This window comes from Protopterus annectens, chromosome 6.part0 (genome assembly GCF_019279795.1).
Source record: "Protopterus annectens isolate FY-2018-M chromosome 6.part0, PAN1.0, whole genome shotgun sequence".
Taxonomy (NCBI): Eukaryota; Metazoa; Chordata; order Ceratodontiformes; family Protopteridae; genus Protopterus; species Protopterus annectens.
In genome coordinates this window covers 1,157,347,610-1,157,366,378 of record NC_056737.1, presented here as the reverse complement: position 1 = coordinate 1,157,366,378, position 18,769 = coordinate 1,157,347,610, and the positions used below count along the sequence as shown (strand labels likewise).

Below are 18,769 nucleotides of genomic sequence, written 5' to 3'. Positions count from 1 at the left end.
TCCTTTTGAAGTAGGTTATGCACCTAGTTCACTAATAAAATTTGAACTTTAAAGTGCGTACTACAAAATAATAAACTAGTAGGCAGTCAACAATTGAGTTAAAAATGGAAAATGTATTTCCCATGTATGTATGTATTCATTTATTTGGTACGAAAGCAATCTTTGTTAAAAGTGTTTCAGTTTATAAGATTTTTAGTGGTAGATCTTTTTGTTAGTTAATAAGTCATTTTGTTAGTGAGTTAGTTTCTTAATTAATAAAGTCTGGATTAGTAGATTAGCCTTAATAAGCTGTTCTTATATATTTTAATTTGTCTCTAGCTTTTATGTTTCAATTCTAAGGTAGCACAGTCTCAGTTTACACTATGGTGGTAAGGGGGGTGGGGGACTTGTTAAAGGAATGAGTTTATTGCTTTTATTGCTGTTAACAGAACCACCTTCTGTAACCACTCCCTTGCTCCAAATAACCTGATTATATACAAATTAATGAACATCTTTAATGCTTTTCATTATACTTAACTAGGATCGCTTGTTTGTGTGATTCAGTAAAGGATATTCCATTTTAATTCAACTGTGGGCTACCTACTAATTTATTATTTTGTAGTACATATTTTAAAATTTGAGTTTTATCAGTGAACAAGGTGCGTAACATATTTCAAGAAATGAACTCCACACATACTTCTCAACCTTGAAACATCAAAAATCTGTACAAGGCCCATGAACAGTAGGTACAAATCTGTACGCAGTTTAACATAAAATTTGCATACATAATTATGTAACCCCAACCACTCCAGTGGAATTGTGGGATACCAACTTTCGTGCAAACTGAAGAACAGACAATCAAAATATGGCACCAGAGTCCCCCTGCAGCCATTCCAATGTCCCATTTACCATAAACACTAATGTGTGCATACTGCTTTACTTCTACAATGATTAATTGGATTTTATTTTTACACTTTACAGCACAATGCACAAACAGCAATACACATCTGTTAAAGCAATACTGTCTCACAATGAAAATAGACTTGGCATTAAAACTTCTCTGCTCTTGAAACTCACATTCATTAAAATAGCATTGAAACCTGCACCACATCCAAAGAAAATGCATCTGGCCAGTGGTGGATAAAGATTACCTTTGGGTTGTTTTCAAATCACTGGCCCCTTGCACACAAAACAAGAAACATACATGTGTTCTTTGATACACCTTCCTGACTTTAGTAAAGTATATTCCTTGTATAATACAGCACACTTGTTAGAGCACATTTTAAATTTATTGTTTGAACATTTTCAGTAGGCAATGAAATGAAATGCATGAAACAGTAATGACAAAACTGCCCAATTCAGAACATTTCCATCATAAAAGTCTACTTACACACACACACACACACACACACACACAATATACATATAAAAATAGAATGACAGTAGTGTAAGGCATAGGTGTCTTGCACAGCTTCTTACACTCATTTTCAATTTAAATTTTTTTTGGGGGGGCAAAAGGCCAAAAACCAGGGACACATTTTGTACATTACTTGTATAATTTTGGAAAGTTGCTAGAATAAAATGTTGTGTTACTACCATGCATTTCACTGGCAAGTCTTGAACACAGGGGTCTGTGCACTACAGTTAGAGCAACATACCACTATGCCAAATCAGCAGCTTGCTTCCCACAAGATAGGAAGACTGAAACTTGCCCCAAATTAGGTACAAATTTCAAATACTGATCCTATAAACTTAGAAAATTGCTAGAATAAAAGGTTTTTGTTACCATTTATTTTCTGAAGAATATGAAGTATTAAATTCAAATGCCTGTCATTAATCAATAAATTCAACCTTCAGTGATTTGTCACAAACATCCTGAAACCCCAGAGTTTATGAGGAACAGAACAAAATATTCACAAGTGGTGGTGGCTAGGGACATTAGGCTCTTTTTACCCTATACCCAGGGTACAGGGTTTGAGCCTGAGTACCTGTAGCCACCAGGTGTATTATAAAGGGGACATTTTCACACACACGCACACACACATGGTCCAACTGTGGGAAACACCTCAACTAGATCTTTTCACCTCCTCTTCAAACAATAAACTGGCAAAATTCCGTTCTAGGACTCTACGCAAAGAGGTGTGGAAGACAGATGCCTTTTCTTTTCCTTGAACAGGACTATTTCTTTATGCCTTTCCACTGATTTCTACAGTACTTCTGAAAATTCAGAAGGGTTCCCCAGAAATCATTATGGTGACTCCATTCTGGCCCAGAAAACAGTTTTTGTCTCTTCTTTTAGAAATGGTCAGGGACAATTGCCATAAGCTTCTTCAAAGACTGGATTTACTCACACAAGATCATGGGTGTTTGATATATCCCAGCCTCAAACAACTGCAATTTACTACCCAGTATACACACACATACACATATAGTATGTGTAAGAACTGGTGGCAAAATAATTTCAACCAAAGTAAGTAGCTGTTTCAAATAGCAAGTTGGCAGCAAACTGGAGTGCCACATGCCTATGTTTACTATAAAATGACAATAGAGGCATATCTCAGCAAACCTCTTTCTGGTAATTTCTTCATGTTCTCATGGACACTTGAAACTGATCTGTCATTCACGAACATTACTATAATGAAATGTAGGCGTGCTTCTGATTTTTGCAGAACAATGTGGTTTAGCTGTTGTGTTGCATTCAAATTACATCTTTCACCATGGTATACTAAATATTGTCAAAAGACAATTATTGAAATATTGTTATAATTTAAAATTTTCTAATATTCAAGTAAGTATTTAGAAATGGGACAGTCAAGGCATAAAGGTAATGCCCTCAGGAGCTACAAGGAAACAAACCATTCCGAATTTAATTTAATAGCAGTTGATAAATCAGAACTGTGAATGCTTCCAAATTCACATTATTTGAATTGTTATAGATTTACTTTGTCAGAGAATGTAATGCTATGTGTAGAAAGCTGAAATCCCGTACAGTGATATGCTGTAACTGATTAGATATGGATGCTCTGCTTAGGTCTGTCTGAAAGGAACATGTTACACTTTTGAGTATTTATAGAATAAATAATTATAGTAACTGAATTACATCATTTAATGCTTCTTGCTAGCATCTGTCCATTTACTTTTTTTTTTCAGTGGTACATGACTTTGGTATCTGTTGTCTTCTGGGTCCATTTTTAGAGAATTAGTTTGTCTACATACAGCTTTTAATCTGAATCTTAGTTATTGTTGTGGAGACGGCACTGCAGTTATTCCAGTAGGCATAACATTCACAATCATTTATTGTGTTTACTAGAGGTGAGAATTCCATTCAGACAGACACACACACACACACACACACACACACACACACACACACACACACACACACACACCCTTACCTGAGTCCCCAAGCTGATGTTAGGATTTGTCTGCTAACAAAAAGTCCCAAATGCATGCTGCTAAACAAACGAGTGCTCTAAAGCTTTGCCAAACAGTGCTAATGAAAGTCCCAAATGCCAAACAGCGCTGTTATTCAAACAAAACGAGTGCTGCGGATTTCCTTGCTGTAAAGCTTTCCCGGCTGTTAACTAGTGCTATTATACAAGGCTGTTGCTGGGAAAGCCGATTTCCCGCTCACTCGCATTTGCAGATTTGCAGCTGGAAGCTCAGTTCCAACTGGCTGATAGCCCTGATGGAGCTGACGTCATTGTGCATGTGATGACGTCAGCTCTGAAAGTGCCGAAATTCGAAAATGGGCAAAAACATAAGAAAAAAATTGGAATTGAAGGGGTGCCACTCGGGAATCGTGGCACTCCTTCATTTAGACTCCAAAACTCAGTAAAAACTGAGTAAATCGGTATGGTTGGGAGGTATGACTCTACACCCTCCACACTGCAAAGTTTTTGCTTGGTTTGAAATTCTTCATTTTCTAGCTTCCATTTTCAATGATGGCGCTTCTACCTCTATGGTTAAAGTCTAACTGGCAGCCATTTCTAATTTCCACAGTGGTTTCCTTGGATCATCTGTCTGTTTGCATAGGCTTTATAAAGCCTTTTTGAAAGGTGCACTCCTCCTAAAACCCCCCTTACAAGGATCCTACTCCTTGGGACCTTACCTTGATGCTGCAAGCTCTGACACAATCCTCTTTTGAGCCGGCCTCTAGGTGTGATCTAAAGCTTCTATCCTGGAAAACTATCTTTTTGGTAGCCATCACTTCAGCTAGATGAATTTTGGAAATTCATGCACTTTTATCTAGTCCACCATATTTGATTTTACATAAGGATAGAGTTTCTGTAAGAACCAACCCATCCTTTCTACCTATGGTAATTTCTGAAATCAAACTTAATCAATGCATTACCTTCTGGTGTTTTTCCTAAATTTCTCTAACAAGGGTGAGTACTCATTACATCTGTTGGATGTTCACATATAACTAAGATTCTACCTTAACCAGACCAATGGCATCAGGAAGTCTGATCAGCTGTTTATTTCATTTTCACATAATAAATTAGAACAACCTGTGAATAAAGTAACCCCAGCTAAGTGGAATTTGGACTATATCTCTTTCGTTTATTGGATGAGGGCCGGGTATTTCTTTGCCTGTATCCCCCAAAACACATTCAACTAGAGTAGTAGGTACTTCTGCTGTTTTCCATTCAAGAACTTCCATGGATGACATCTGTGCAGCTGCAACTTGGGTGCCTCCCCATACCTTTGTTACTCATTACAAGTTAGATTTGGTCACTAGGGGAGGAGCATCATTTGGTTCAGTGGTGCTCAGGAATATCTTTCCTTAAGTCCACCCAGGATTCTAAGTAGATGGGGACTCTGTCCCACAGGTTGATGACAGAATGAAGATAGATAACTTCAGATCAAGAAGTTATTTCTTACCGTAACATTCCATCTGAGTTGTCCCATCTTCATCTGTCACCAACTCCCCTCCCTCCTCCCCCCTGCCAGATTTCCTGGAAGAACGGGCATTCACCTGAGATTTTTCCTTTTGGAAAATAAGTCTACTCCAAATATAGTCTCTCTTCATTTTTTTTACATCTTACATTCACTTATCAGCAAACTCGATCTGAGGTAATCTACCTTAAGCATTATGGGTAAGGGGTGTGCTCGAGAGTTTTTGGAGTCCACGAGCTATAGAAATGGCTGAGTCATTTCTGAGGAATTGAAACCAAACCCACAGGTTGATAATAGATAAAGATGGACAACTCAGATATAACATTATGGTAAGACATAACTTCTTTTTAAGAATAAATGGGGAGGCAGTGAAAGAATTTGGGAACCCCTCCAAAGCCAAGAACTGTCCAACAAGTCAGAATGACTGTTTAACTTACTGTCCCTTTTTCCCTTCCAGAAAGCCAGAATCTCCACTTTTCCCTTCAGCAACAAATAGTTTCAGACTAATGGGTTCTGAAGATTATTTATCAATTTTGCACATGACAGTGAGAGAAAATCCCTTCTTTCCAGGGAGGTATTTCCTCATCCATCAGGCCAGACTCATTTATTTCCCCCTGTCCATCAACTCATGCTATCCCAGGGAGTGATAAAACCAGTCCAGCCTTTCCAGTGTGGAAAAGTTTTTTTATTCAAGCATGTTTTAGTGCAAAAGAAAGGAAATGTATGGAGACCAGTTCTGTCTCTTTCTTTTGTAAACCTGTTTGGGTTGGCACCCACGTTTGAATGCTGCCACTTCATAACCTGTTACTTCGTCTTCCTCATTTAAGCTTCTTGGTAAAACTAGATTTAAAAGATGTTTGTCGCATCACTACATCCAGACTTCAGGTGTTTTTAAGATTTTGTGTGTCTGGATCACATTGTTATTTCTGTGCTTTCCCTTCTGACTATGCACTGCACCAAGAGTGTTTAAACAATGTCCAGCACCAGTTATAACGCACACTCCAGGGTTGGCGCATTTTTCCATATTTAGACAACTTACTTAACTTTGCACTCTTTTTCAAAGTATCAGAATCCCTCACTTGGGTGAGAGATCTCGTACACAAGCGAGCATTCAAAAGTTATTTTTGACTCCTTCACAAAGGATTGTGTTCTTGGTATGTCAGCTGTCTACTTCAGTTCAAAGAGCTTTCCTTCCACAGGAAAAAATAGACCTATGTCTAAGTCTTTTTCTAAGGTTTTCTACTTCAGTCACTGCAAGGGAATACCTCAGAATTTTGGGTCTCATGGCATCTATGGTTCTTATTATACCCCTGGCAAGACTTCACAGGAGAAAGATGCAAATGTACTTGAAGTCTCTTTGGTGCCAGCACCAACATCCTTTGTCTTTTCAAATACCAGTGACATGATTTGTCAGAAGAGAAATCACTTGTTAGAAACAGCAAATTTCCCAAAATCCAGATTGCCCCTTCTCTCTCTCTCTCTCTGTCTCCCTCTCCTTGCTGCAAAGCAGTCAGTCACCACAGATGCTTCGGACTTGGCTTGGGGAGCAGTTTCAGGAGAAATAAAAGTATAACATGTATAGGACATCAAGGACAGATTCAAGCATATAAATATAAATATATACTTGCCCTGATCAATGTACTTGACTCTCTGACTTATTTTTGTTCCACTGAACCTCTTCAAGTTGTTACAGACAATAGCACAGTCATGGTACATCAACAAGCAAGGAGTCCATGTCATAGCCCCCCTTTGCAGACTAATCATGTTCTCTTGGGATATAGCTTCACATCACAATCTCACTCCTGACTCCAATCAGCTTCAACTGACTGCCTGAATGAGAGGGTCTTAATTCCCATTAGGGACCTGTTTACTGAGGATGTGAGCAGGTATTAATGGAGACAAGAACGTCTGCTACTATAAAATCATATATTAGCAAGTGCAAAAGGTTTTTTAGTTGGTGTCAACATAACAGCACCCATTCAGGGATAGTTTCTCTGGTTTTACAGTATTTGTAAGAGTTACTGTCATTTGGCCTTTCTTATTCCTCCATTAAGGTTCCTTTATCAGGCATTTAAGCATATCTTCCCATGGATCCCCCTTTTTCAATGCATCCACATGTCAAAATGTTTTTGAAAGGGATTTTGCATGGGTGGCCTCCAAAAAAAAAAAACGGTGACCACTCCCTTGGGATCTTAATTTTGTGTTAGAGAAGCTTACACTTGCTCCATTTGAACCAGCTAATGTATCTGACATGAGATTCTTAATATGGAAAACCATTTTATTGATTGCTCTGACTTCTGCAAGAAGAGTATTTTAGTTGTAAGCTCCTATTGTATGTCAGTCTTGTCTCATTTTCCACAAAGACAGGGTTTCTTGAGAACTAATCTTTCTTTTATACCAAAATTAGTATCTGAGTTTACTTTAAGCCCGACTGTCCATCTCCCTCTTTTCTTTACCAAAAAAATGAGAGAGAAAAGGATACACCATACATTGGATATCCACAGATAACTCAGGTACTATCTTGACAGCGCTAAATCTTTCAGATCTTCAGATCAGTTATCAGTTTCTTTGTGAAGGTAAAAAGGGACAAACTGTATAAAAAAAAGTTTCTCTAAATGGTTGTCTCAGATTGTTTCCTTTTGTTATACTCACTACAACAAAACTGTTCCAGGCAGGGCCAGGGCCTTGGCTTCATCTATGGCTTTTTTGGAAAGGGTTGGATTCTAGAAGCAGGAAGTTTATCCTCTGTTCATATACGTTCATAGGTAGGTACTAGGCTATTGGTCCTAGGGCCTATACAAGTCTAGCCAAAAAGTTACCCTGGCTTTCGCCACCCAAGAAAATTATTTTCCTGTGCCCCTGTCGAGCAGAGCTACAGAGGTGATCCCCAGGGTGAATTTCCTATTTCCCATCCAATCGTCAAGATTTTTCTTGAAGAGTGCTAATGAGGAGCTTTGTTTGATATAGATAGGTAGTTTGTTCCAGAGTATGGGAAGTCTGTGCGACAGGAATCTATCCCTCTAGCATGTTCTGTTTATTGTGGTGACAAGGTTTAGGTCCCTAGAGCGTGTAGCTTGGAGGGATTGGGATTTCTTTAAGTGGAGCATGTCCAACAGCTCTGGGTTTGACATAGCTTTGTATGTTAGGCAGAGATCGCCTCTGAGTAGGCGGTATGCGACGGAGTAAAGCTGGAGTTTTTTTAGACTGTCTGCGTAGGGCATCTGTTTGAGGCCGGTAATCTTCTTTGGGAGGTATTTCTGTGGCCTTTCCAGTTGTTATAGATGTCTTGTGAGGTACATACCAAAAGGGGCGTTGTACTCTATAATGGGTCTAATGAGTGACGAGTAGAGGGGAACAATGACCTCTTTTTTCCTGGATAAGAAACTTTTTGTGATGAAGTGTGCCACATAGAAGGATTTCCTGACTACTGTGGCAATGTGATTATCAAAGGAGAGACTACTGTCCACCTGTGTCCTAAGGTCTCTAATCACGCTTTCGGTGTTAAGTAGGCTAGCACCTATGTGGTAGCTCATGGGTACAGAGTTTTTACCAAAGGGGATGAAAATGCACTTTTTGGAATTGCGCTTGAGGCCATGGCTTTGACACCAGGCATCTGTCTCAGTGAGGCCCTTTTGTAGGATGTCCACATCGTTAGGAGTTTCAGTTATGGCTCCTAGTTTGCAGTCATCTGTGAACTTCATTAGCCAAAGACCTTCTTTTTTAGCCTGTACTTCAGAAAAGTAGATACCAAACAGGACTGAACCCTGTGGTACTCCACTTGTCACTGATCTGAAGTCAGATTTGGAATCTGCTACTTTCACAGTGTGGGTTCTGTCAGTGAGCCAGTTGGCAACCCATCTTGTGACATAGGTATTTATACCTAATTTAGTGAGTTTATCTATAATTCCAGAGTGGGGAATGGTGTCAAAAGCCTTGGCGAGATCTAGATAGGCTGTGTGAACCACCTTACCCTCATCTACGGTTTTGGTGACTGCTTCAAAGAAGTCGGTCAGGTTTAGGAGACATGATCTGCCTTTTACAAACCCAAACTGGGTGGGGTCCAGACTTTGGAGATTACCAATGTCTTTGTTTATAAGTTCCATGATGATCCGTTCCATGGCCTTGCAGACCAGGCTCATTAGGCTAATGGGACGGTAGTTCCTGGGGTCCATGGTGGCTCCCCCTTTGTGGAGTGGGTTAACCGTCGCTGTGCACCATTCAGTGGGCAGAAAGCCTGAGGTGAGGCTATGACTGAACATGGTGCTTAGGTGGGGTGCCAGTTCATTCTGTAGTTCATGTAGAACGCAGCCTGGGATGTTGTCAGGTCCCATGGATGCTGTGTTCTTGGCTTTGGAGAGTGTGTTTTTTACCTGTGCAACCGTGATTACAGGAACTTTGCATTCTTCCAGTATAGAGATGGGCCCTTTAGGGGGTGGGGGAGGGATAAAGTTAGCACTGAACCTATCTGCCAGGATGTTGGTAATATCAGTTGGGTTTTATATATTTAGTGCCATCGTGCTGTAACTCAGAGCAGATCTGAGTGTTGCCATTGAGATTCTTGACATAGCTAAAGAATGCTTTGTGGTTGTCTTTAGAGTCAGTGACGATTTTGTTTTCATAACTAGCTTTGGAGGATTTTATGAGGGATCTCAGCTTCTTACTGAGGCTGACCAGGGAGTTCTTCCAGTCATGGGATTTTACTCTTTTTTGCAACAGTTTCTTTCTTCTGTTGTAGAGTTTGTTTATGGCAGGGGACCACTAGATTGGCTTCCTTTTTTTGGAGGTTAGCATCTTGGTTCTGTTAGGGATAGCACAATCCATGTACTCATATAAGTGCTTATAAAGTGCATTTGTGTAGGATTCAGCAGTCGTACCGCTGTTGTCCATCTGCATGGGTGTCGTGAAGTTTGACACTTCTGTCTTAAGAAGCGTGAAGTTGGCTTTGGAGAAATTTATTACGGTGGTTTCCCTAATGGGGGGGGGGTGGGATGTGGATGTCTAGGCTGATTAGCTTGTGGTCGGAGCTGACCAACGAGGAATTGACCTCTGGTGTAGAATACCGGTCGCCCATGTTGGTAATGACCAGGTATAGGATATTGCTGCCCCTGGTGGGGGTGTGGATAAGTTGATCCAAGGCATTGGAATTTATGAATTCCAGAAAACGTTGAGCAACGGTTTCCCAGTTAATGGTGAGGTAGTTGAAATCGCCCATTATTAGGGTGTTGGGTTGTACCCTAACATTTTCCAGTGTATCAAGAAATGAGGAGTGGGAATTCTGGGGCATGGTGGGTGATCTGTAGCAAGTTACAATTTGGATTGCGGTCTTGCCCAGAGTTAGTTGCACTTGGATAATCTCAGATGCATTATGCTGAGCAACTAGCATGGAGGTGTGGATATCCTTAATGAATATAGACATGCCTCCACCTTTAGTGTTTCGGTCCAGGTTAGGTGGCCAAAAGGTGCGGTATGAATTATAGCCTGGTAATGCAGGGATGCTGTCTGGAGCCTTGAACCAGGTCTCTGTCACTGCACAGATGTCGATGTTCTCCATTTTAAGGAGTGCCTCGAGTGAATGCATTTTGAGGTTTAGACTTCTAACATTGAGTAGCATTACCCTCAGATTTTGCTTGCTTGTAGCATATTCAGTGGTGAATTTGTCATTTGAACCTTGCCTAAAAAAGGCACTATAGGGGGTGGCAAGAGCCTTTGCCAGTATCCGTAATCCCAAGGGTGACAGGTGCAGGCAATCTCTGGCAAAGCATCGTGGTCTGTCGATCATGTCCTCCCAGGCAGACAGATACTGGATCCTCTTAGAATGACACCAGAAGCTTAGCCAATTGTTGAAGTCAATCATTTTGTCCTTGTACTGTGGTATCATTCTGGGTGATGGCAGGATGCTACTCAGGGCTAGGGTCATACTTGCCTGGGCTACAAGATCTTAGAGCTCCTCCACATCTCTTTTCATGTAGTCCAGGGAGGTACGTCTCAGGTCATTCACACCAACATGGACAATGACAGAGTCATATTTGTACTTGTTGTGGAGTGACCTGAGTGCGTGCGTTATGTGGCGGATCCTGGTACCCGACAGGCAGCTGACAGTAACTTTCTCCTTGTTTAGCCTGGTGAGTGTTACATCAGTGTGCCTGACTATAAAGTCGCCTATGACTAGAGTGTTGGGTAAGTTGTTATGCCTTGTGGGCTGGAGTTGAGTGGCACACTGAGTTTGTGGGCTATGTGTCATTTGGGTTGTGTTGGGGGATGGAGGTTGCATGCTTTTCTGCTTTGGAGATCTCTGTTGCTTGAGCAGATTTTTATTGAGAGCCTTCGCGAATATAGGTGTGTGTTTTGTGTTGCTATGTGTGAATTTTTGGTGGTGTAGATTTTGAGGGACTATGTGATGAGCGTGGTGCAAGTGTTTACCTTCTCCTTTTTACTGTCTAGTCCATTATTGGATGAAGAGAGCTTTGCTTCCAGTTTGGCTAAGCGCATCTCTCACAGGTTGTGGTGTTGGGTGGTAGGAGGAGAGGGTTGTCTGTGTACACGAGGCAATTGCTGCATTGCCCCATAATGCCCAGATTAATCAGGTAGACAGGAGAAAACACCGGGAGCTGACCCTTAGACATGCCTGGGTAGGTGCTTATTTATTAGGTACTAAAAACTGTTTTCCTCTAGACAAGTGAGGAAAGTTGAGTGCTGTAGTAATTTGTAGCTTATTTAGTGCTTACAACGAGTTCTGAACAAGTGCTGAGCTCAAAGAAACAGATTTGAGTGCTAAAACTAAAAAGCTGGCTAGTTCTAAGGGAAAATTTGAAGAGCACACTTTATGGTGCCAGGAATAGTTTAATCCTAGCTAAGCGCCAATGCATAAAGTGTATTTTCTTTTTTTTTTTTACTACAACAGTAGCAAATGAGCAAACTGATTTAAACAAATTAGCAAATAAAAAGCTAAAAACTGAGCCCCGTTCCAGCAGTCTTCAATCAGACAAGTTCTAACCGCACACTCCTGCCACTAGGGTGCAGGGGAACCTTCTCCTGATGGTCTGGATTAGTGCTCAAGTTATACAAACAAAGCTAGATTCAACAGGTCTGAATTTAGTCTATGCTACAGCAAACAAGGCATACCAATTTCAGAAAGAAACCATGCAAATAAGCAGGCACAATAAGCCTTTAACCAGAAACTCCCAGAGCAGAAGGGCAAAATCTACTCTCTCCTCCCACAAGATTGTAGACCACACCTTCTTAATGTAAAATAACTGGCCCGAAGCCCAAGTGCTTAAACCCGAACTAATACAATTTTAGAATAACAGACACTAAGCCTTCAATCAGCAGCTCCCAACTTACAAAGCATTACAAGCTTAATTCCTTTTCTAGGTCTAGATCAGACTTTGCTAGGACCATTCTCCAGTGGCTCTTGGAATCTTCTCCGTCCACCTCCCAGATGTAGTAAGTTAGAGTATCATACTCATAAAGCTAAGACTACAGCCGCAGTGATGAATATGAACATAGTGCGGTTGTGTACGTAAACTTGCCATAACTGTAGATGTTTGAATGATCCCTGCTGCAATAGGCACTCCTTCCCCCCATCTCTCTTGTTTTTTTTTTTTTGTGTTGTGTATGCCAGGGTGTGGACACTTATTTTATTTGTTCCTAGCATTGTCCTTTCAGGGCCAGCCTCATTGTTTCTGCTGGCATGAAAGCTCTGAAGGGTTTGGCACCCAAACCTGTCTTTTTAATCAACTCAGCTCAAAATGACTAATGGTATCTAGGCATGGAAGGTGCACTGACTCTTTGGAAGCTGGCCAGCTGTTATATCCTTGACAGGATATAACCCATCTAGCTAAGGCTACTTCAGCAGTGACCAGATGAATAACAGCTGTTATGGTAAGTGTACTTACACAACTGTATTTTTTGTTTGCTATTTCATTTTAAAATGTTAAGAGTTCTGTCACTGTCTTCTGGCAGTGTCTAGCCCACATTAATCCAACCTCCTACTGCATGGGACACCTGGAACTAACCAGTAAATGCCACCCTTAAGTTTAGCTCCAAGTGTGGGTCCCAGTATCCCTGCTCTTGTGTGGGTCTTGTATTCTTTAAATTTACTGTGATGGGGGATGCTTTAGATCTTTGTTCATCTGGTCCTGTTCTGTCTGCCCAATTTGCCAAGGATAAACCCTACTAGAAGCATAAAGCCTAAAACAATAGAGCTGTAAGGATCGCAAGGGTACACACACCCCTACACCACGATATGGTCAACGTTCCATGAGTGGATTTTTGAAATTGTAGGTAGAAACAACAGAAATTAAGCTTTTTTGCAGGGTAGCAGGTTTAAGTCTCAATGACAGTGTCTGGTGCTTGGTAGCCCAGCAGGATCGTGAACTACAGCTGTTGCTCCTCCATGTGGAGGTAATTTGGTGCCATAGGACGTGCACATAACACAGCCTAGAGGGAGGCGGCACTGGGATAGACCTTGGCACTTTGAAGGGATTATATCTCTTAGCTCATCTGAGAAGGCTTGGGGATCTCACAAAATAAGCAAGGAAGCCTGAAGTACCCTAGTCAGCTTGCCTCCAATGGGACCCTCACCTGGACAGGCAGTTTAGAAAATGGAAGAATGCATAGATGTTTGATTTTTTACAATACTTATACGAGAGAACTGGAAAATATCAAGCAGTTAAATTCTGAATGTACTTGGAAATGTATAGTTATGAACAACATTAGGCAAAGTGTAACTGCTAGTATGAAACTTGCCTCTTTTTAATTTTATTCATGATTCAAATTTCTTTGTATTTTTCTCTAACTATCTTGCCTGCAGGCTCGTGGACGAGCTAGAGCTGATAAAAGCACATATGCATTAGTTGCACAGGAAGGATCAGGAGTGGATGAACGTGAGTCTGTCAATGACTTCCGTGAGAAAATGATGTATAAGGCTATTCAGAAAGTACAGGACATGCCAGAGAATTACTATTTAAGTGAGGTAATGTGTCAGCTTTAGTTATCAATAAATAAAACAGTATCAAGGCAAAGTGAACTGTTACTTGACTTACCTTAGTTGAAAACAGAAATATATAGATCTGTGTAATGATCTGAAGAATAACAATTTGGTAAATTAAATAATGGCAAAACATACTTATACATAGCTGTGTGGTAAATAAGCTTTAAACTTCAGCCTAAAGTTTTTGTAGAGGTGAAAGTTTAATATGTTAATTTCCAGAATACTAGAGCTTGTCATTTCTCAGGAGAACAGATAAAGTAATGCTACTGGTGAACACAGTGAACCAGTACAGGACACTAATCAAGGAAGAACTGGAATTAAAAGAATGAATTGAGTGAAGAATGAATACAGTGAAAACAACACTGATATTTCTCTAACAAATGTAAATATTGTCCAGCTATGTACATTTAGATGTTAGTATGCATACTTGTCCACCTGCCTGTATTTATTCACAAACATGGACAAAAACATATGCACATGTAGCTGCTTATACACACACACACACACACACACACACACACACACACACACACACACACACACACACACACACACACACACAAAGAAGGAAAAACAAAAAAACAGATCAAGGCATGGTATTAACACATTTCTTGATACATAGTTCCACGAGTTATGCTGTGTCACAAGTTGGCTTGCTAAAAGTTGTACAGGACTGAAAATAAATCACTACTATTAAGACCCTGCAATGATAAAACTCAAATGCAGTTAAATCACACATTTTAAGTAGGTAGTTTGACAGGCAGCAGCACATTTTAAAAATGGTGCCTGAAACACTGAGCTGTCTCTAAAATGTTGACCCAAAAGTAACATTTTTAAATGTTATTGTTTTGGATTGGAAAAGAAAAAACTACATACCAGTGTGAATGTTTTTTTTTTTAACTGGGGGAAACACTACCATGCAAAACAATGTTCCTATTTGTTTCTACCCAGTAACTTTCACACAATGTTAAATCTTTGAATGGTGTGAATGTTTAGGTGACATTTGAATGCTGCCAGGATTGATTTTGTGAAGAATACCTTTAATGATTTTGCAAAAAAGAAATGTGTTTATTTTTCTCCTAGCTGGGTTTGTAGCCAACAGCCCTATGCAGGGGAAGATGCCATGCACCACCTTTAAGTGTAACCAACTCCAAGATCACTTTACCTTGGGGAGAGGGATGTGCTGAATTTTGCAGTATCAATTGCTGTTGTGCAATTTCAGAAAACTATAAATCTGATGTCAGTCTTCATCTATTCTTGACAGTTGGGTTCGGTTCCAATCTTCGGGACCGGTTCGGCCTTTACACAGTTCACTCCAGCCAAAAATCTCTCTAGCTAATACTCTACCCACAGTGCCCCTTTCTATGTTACCTCAGATCTCATGTGCCACTCTTATAGCAAGATGCTTCAGCCAACCCTTCTCTTGGAGCTAAGTAAAATCTTATCTGTTTTTCTTTCTGTCCAGTCTATTTATCTTACAAATAACTCTTAATAGACATTCTGTGAGAGTGTGAGTGTGTGTCTGTACTTTTGTCTGGTTTTCTGCCCCCTTTTTTCCAATATGGCAGAAAAATCTAAGAGCACCAGTGGTTTTAAGCAGTGCCAGAAGTGTGGCAGGAAAATGCCTTACTCGGACAGACACGATTCTTGTGTGTATTTGTTTGGGTACTCCTCATTTGGAAATTGACTGCTCTATCTGCCAGGACTTCAGTACTAGGGCCCTGGTAGAGTATCACAATAAACTTAGTCTTAAAGGCCTTCTTAAAGTGCCCTTTGAAGAAGCTTTATCCAAGGCTGACCAGCCTCCCAAGGCCTCTGATTCAAGAACTAGTTGCTCAGTGCCGACGTCTCCAGTAGCACACTGACAGCTGAAAAACATAAACATCCTTCTCTTGGTTCCTCCTCGGAACTGAAACTAAAGGATGTTCTTCGTTTTTCACTGTTGCAGTCCTCACATATGGTTTATCCAGCTCCTGGTAGCCCTCAGTCGGCCTGAATACCAGAGTCCTTGGTATATGACGTAGGCTGCCGCCGGTTGTAAAACTGATGTCAGAACGTCAGGTATAAAGGGAGGCAGCTGACGCCATTTCCTCAGTCTTTCTTGACGCAGAGCCCGAAGCAGATGCAATTCGCACTAGTGCCAGTTGGCCGTTTACCTTCGTTTTGCTTTCTGACTACCAAGTTGAAGACGCCTTCAGATAAGTTCCCCATTGGGGATCCTCTTTTCTTGCTTTAACGATTGTCAGATAAAGTTAATAACTGTCTTGCCTGTGGAAAACAGATTCCACACCGTGATTTCCATTCCTATTGTATAACTTGTTTGGGCCTTGAGCACTATGTCCCTAACCGCGATCTCTGTGCTTCCTTTAACCCGTGTACCATATGCCGTAGAGCTAAGATTTTGTATAAGCATTTCGGAGTCTGGCCTAACTTCGTCGGTATGGCGTCTTCTGGTCTCCCGACTTCGGATATACCTAGGAAACACAAAGACAAGGACCGCGACAGGCCTAGGGTTAAATCTGCCGATGACGCACCGGTGAAATTGGTCGTCAGCACAGCGGTAGTCAGTGAGGCGCTTTCGCAGCCCCTGCAGTCCGCAGATTTTCAGCCGCAAGCCTCTGCCAAGACCTTTACAGAGTCCTCCATGCCACAGGCTGCTATTTTGTCTTCGGACCCTCTGCCTGTCACCGCCTCAGATGGGTCGGAGCCGCTTTGCAGGCACCGGCTTCTGACGCCTCTTCTTTTCGACATGAGACCAGAATCAGACCGATTACCTTAGTTCAGACTTCTGCAGTTGCTAGGCCTCTTGAGTCCCTCCAGTTTGCTAGTAAACCTTCCGGCCGCAAACCTACTCACAAGCAGGTGTCGGCCTTCCCTCCTATGCCTCAGTCCCAGTTGGTAAAGATGGCTGGTGATCTTCTTTCCCTGATTAGCGGCTCTCATCATCTCCCCTTCAAAGAGGGCTAGGGAATTATCTCCTGATGTTTTGCCTGTCTCAGATTCTGAGATTTCCTGTATGTCTGATGGTGAAGAAGGACATTCTCAACTTTTTTCTGGCTTTGAGGATTCTGATGCTGAGGACTCTATCCCTTCTGCCTCCCCTCCAGAAGATTTTTCCTTTGGGGATACTTTGAATACCCTTAGGGAGCATTTTAAATGGGAATGTCAGGATTTTCCACAGTCTAAGAAAAGAATCAGGGAATTTTTGGATTTGCCTCAGCATAAGCCTCTGGCTATACCTCCAGTTTTGGAAGCTGTGGATGATGTTTTCATGGAAAATTCTTTAACTCCTAATTCTGTTCCTCCTGCCACCAGAAAACCAGATAGGTATTATAGGGTTCCTGAATCTCATAAATTCCTTTTTAAAAACCCTACTGCTGATCCAGAAATTATTTCTCAAGGCCCCAAGGGTGTTAAGGCTACTATTGCTAAAAACCCTATGCCTTCTGATAAGGAGTCTAGGGTCTTGGACAGGTAGGGTAAAAAAAGTCTATACCTCTGCAACTCTTGCCATTAGATCCGTGAATTGTCTTTTTCACATGCTTAAGTATCAGTAGCATACTTTGGAGGCTATTAAGGCTAAACTTGGAAATATTCCTTCCATGACGGAGAACAAAGATTTACAAGACTTACTGAATTCTGCCACTTTAGTTAATAAGCATTTACTTCATTGTGGTTTTGACACTTTGGAGGCTTCTTGCAGAGTAGCAGCCACTGGCTCTGTAATTAGAAGGCATGCTTGGCTCAGGGAGCAGCCTCTTTGTGAACCTGTTATGTCTAAATTGCTGGATGTTCCTTTGCACAAGGACAATCTTTTTGGTAATGAGACTGAGGAGGTACTGAAAAAGTTGGAGGATAAGGCAAAATCTATGCAAGCTGTAAAAGATTTCCTTCAGGTTCAGCCTCCTCGGTTTAGTAAGCATTATCCTTCCAAGAATTCGTCTTTCCCTGATCCTGGCAAGCAGGTTTGCTCTAGGCCTAGGGGTTTCAAATCTTTCAGGGGGCAGCCATCTGCACCTCAAAGAGTTAAGCAATGACATTCTTCTTCTGCTAAATTGGAGAGTTCTAAGCCAGCTCCCCAAAACAAACATTCTCTATGACTCTGGCCTTCTTGTGCCTACCTCTGCAGGCCCTGGGTTGAAGGTTAGCCAGGTTCGCAGAGGTATGATCTACCATCATAGACGACAAATGGGTGCTCAATATAGTAAACCAAGGTTACAAGTTTTACTTTCACACCTTCCCTGCGTTACAAGGGTACCCAGACATACCCAGAACTCTCAGGGCAGAGGTAAAAACTCAAATTTCGTCTTTACGGATTATGGGGGCTATAGAGCCAGTTCCTGCAAATCAGGCAGGCCTAGGTTTTTATTCAAGACTATTTCTGGTACCTAAGAAAGGGGGAACCTGGCGCCCTATTCTGGATCTGTCTATTTTAAACACTTTTCTGGTGATTCCCAAATTCAAGATGCTCACCCTTCAACAGTTGCTACCAATGCTGGGCAAGGATTCATGGCTGGTAACTTTGGATCTAAAGGAGGCTTATCTGCACATCCCAATAAGGGAAAGTTGCAGGCAGTTCCTTTGCTTCAGGGCTGGGAAGAAACACTTTCAATGCTCAGCATTGCCCTTTGGCTTATCTACTGCTCCTAGAGTTTTTACCAAGTGCCTGGCTCCAGAAAACTTCCGTGGTACCTCAAGAATCTTTGATGTCAACACACACAGGACTTAGACTTGATTCTTCCCCTGATTCCCTGTCTACAAATGGAGTTCCTCTGGTGGGTGACAGCCTGTTCTCAGAACAAGGGTCTGCCTTTCTGCTCACTGCCTGCCAGCCAGACTCTCACCACAGACACCTCAGATGTTGCATGGGGGCTCATCTGGAAGGCAGGGGCATACAGG

General features: G+C 41.4%; 1 protein-coding gene across 1 annotated transcript in view; it reads left to right on the top strand.

Annotated features, from left to right (window-relative positions):
• Positions 1-18,769, top strand: part of IFIH1 (interferon induced with helicase C domain 1) — a 2,457,004-nt gene that overhangs the window by 2,052,438 nt on the left and 385,797 nt on the right. Inside the window, exon 13 of the mRNA XM_044074778.1 lies at positions 13,691-13,852. Within this exon, the coding sequence (XP_043930713.1) occupies positions 13,691-13,852 (162 nt within the window). The remainder of the gene's footprint in view (positions 1-13,690; positions 13,853-18,769) is intronic.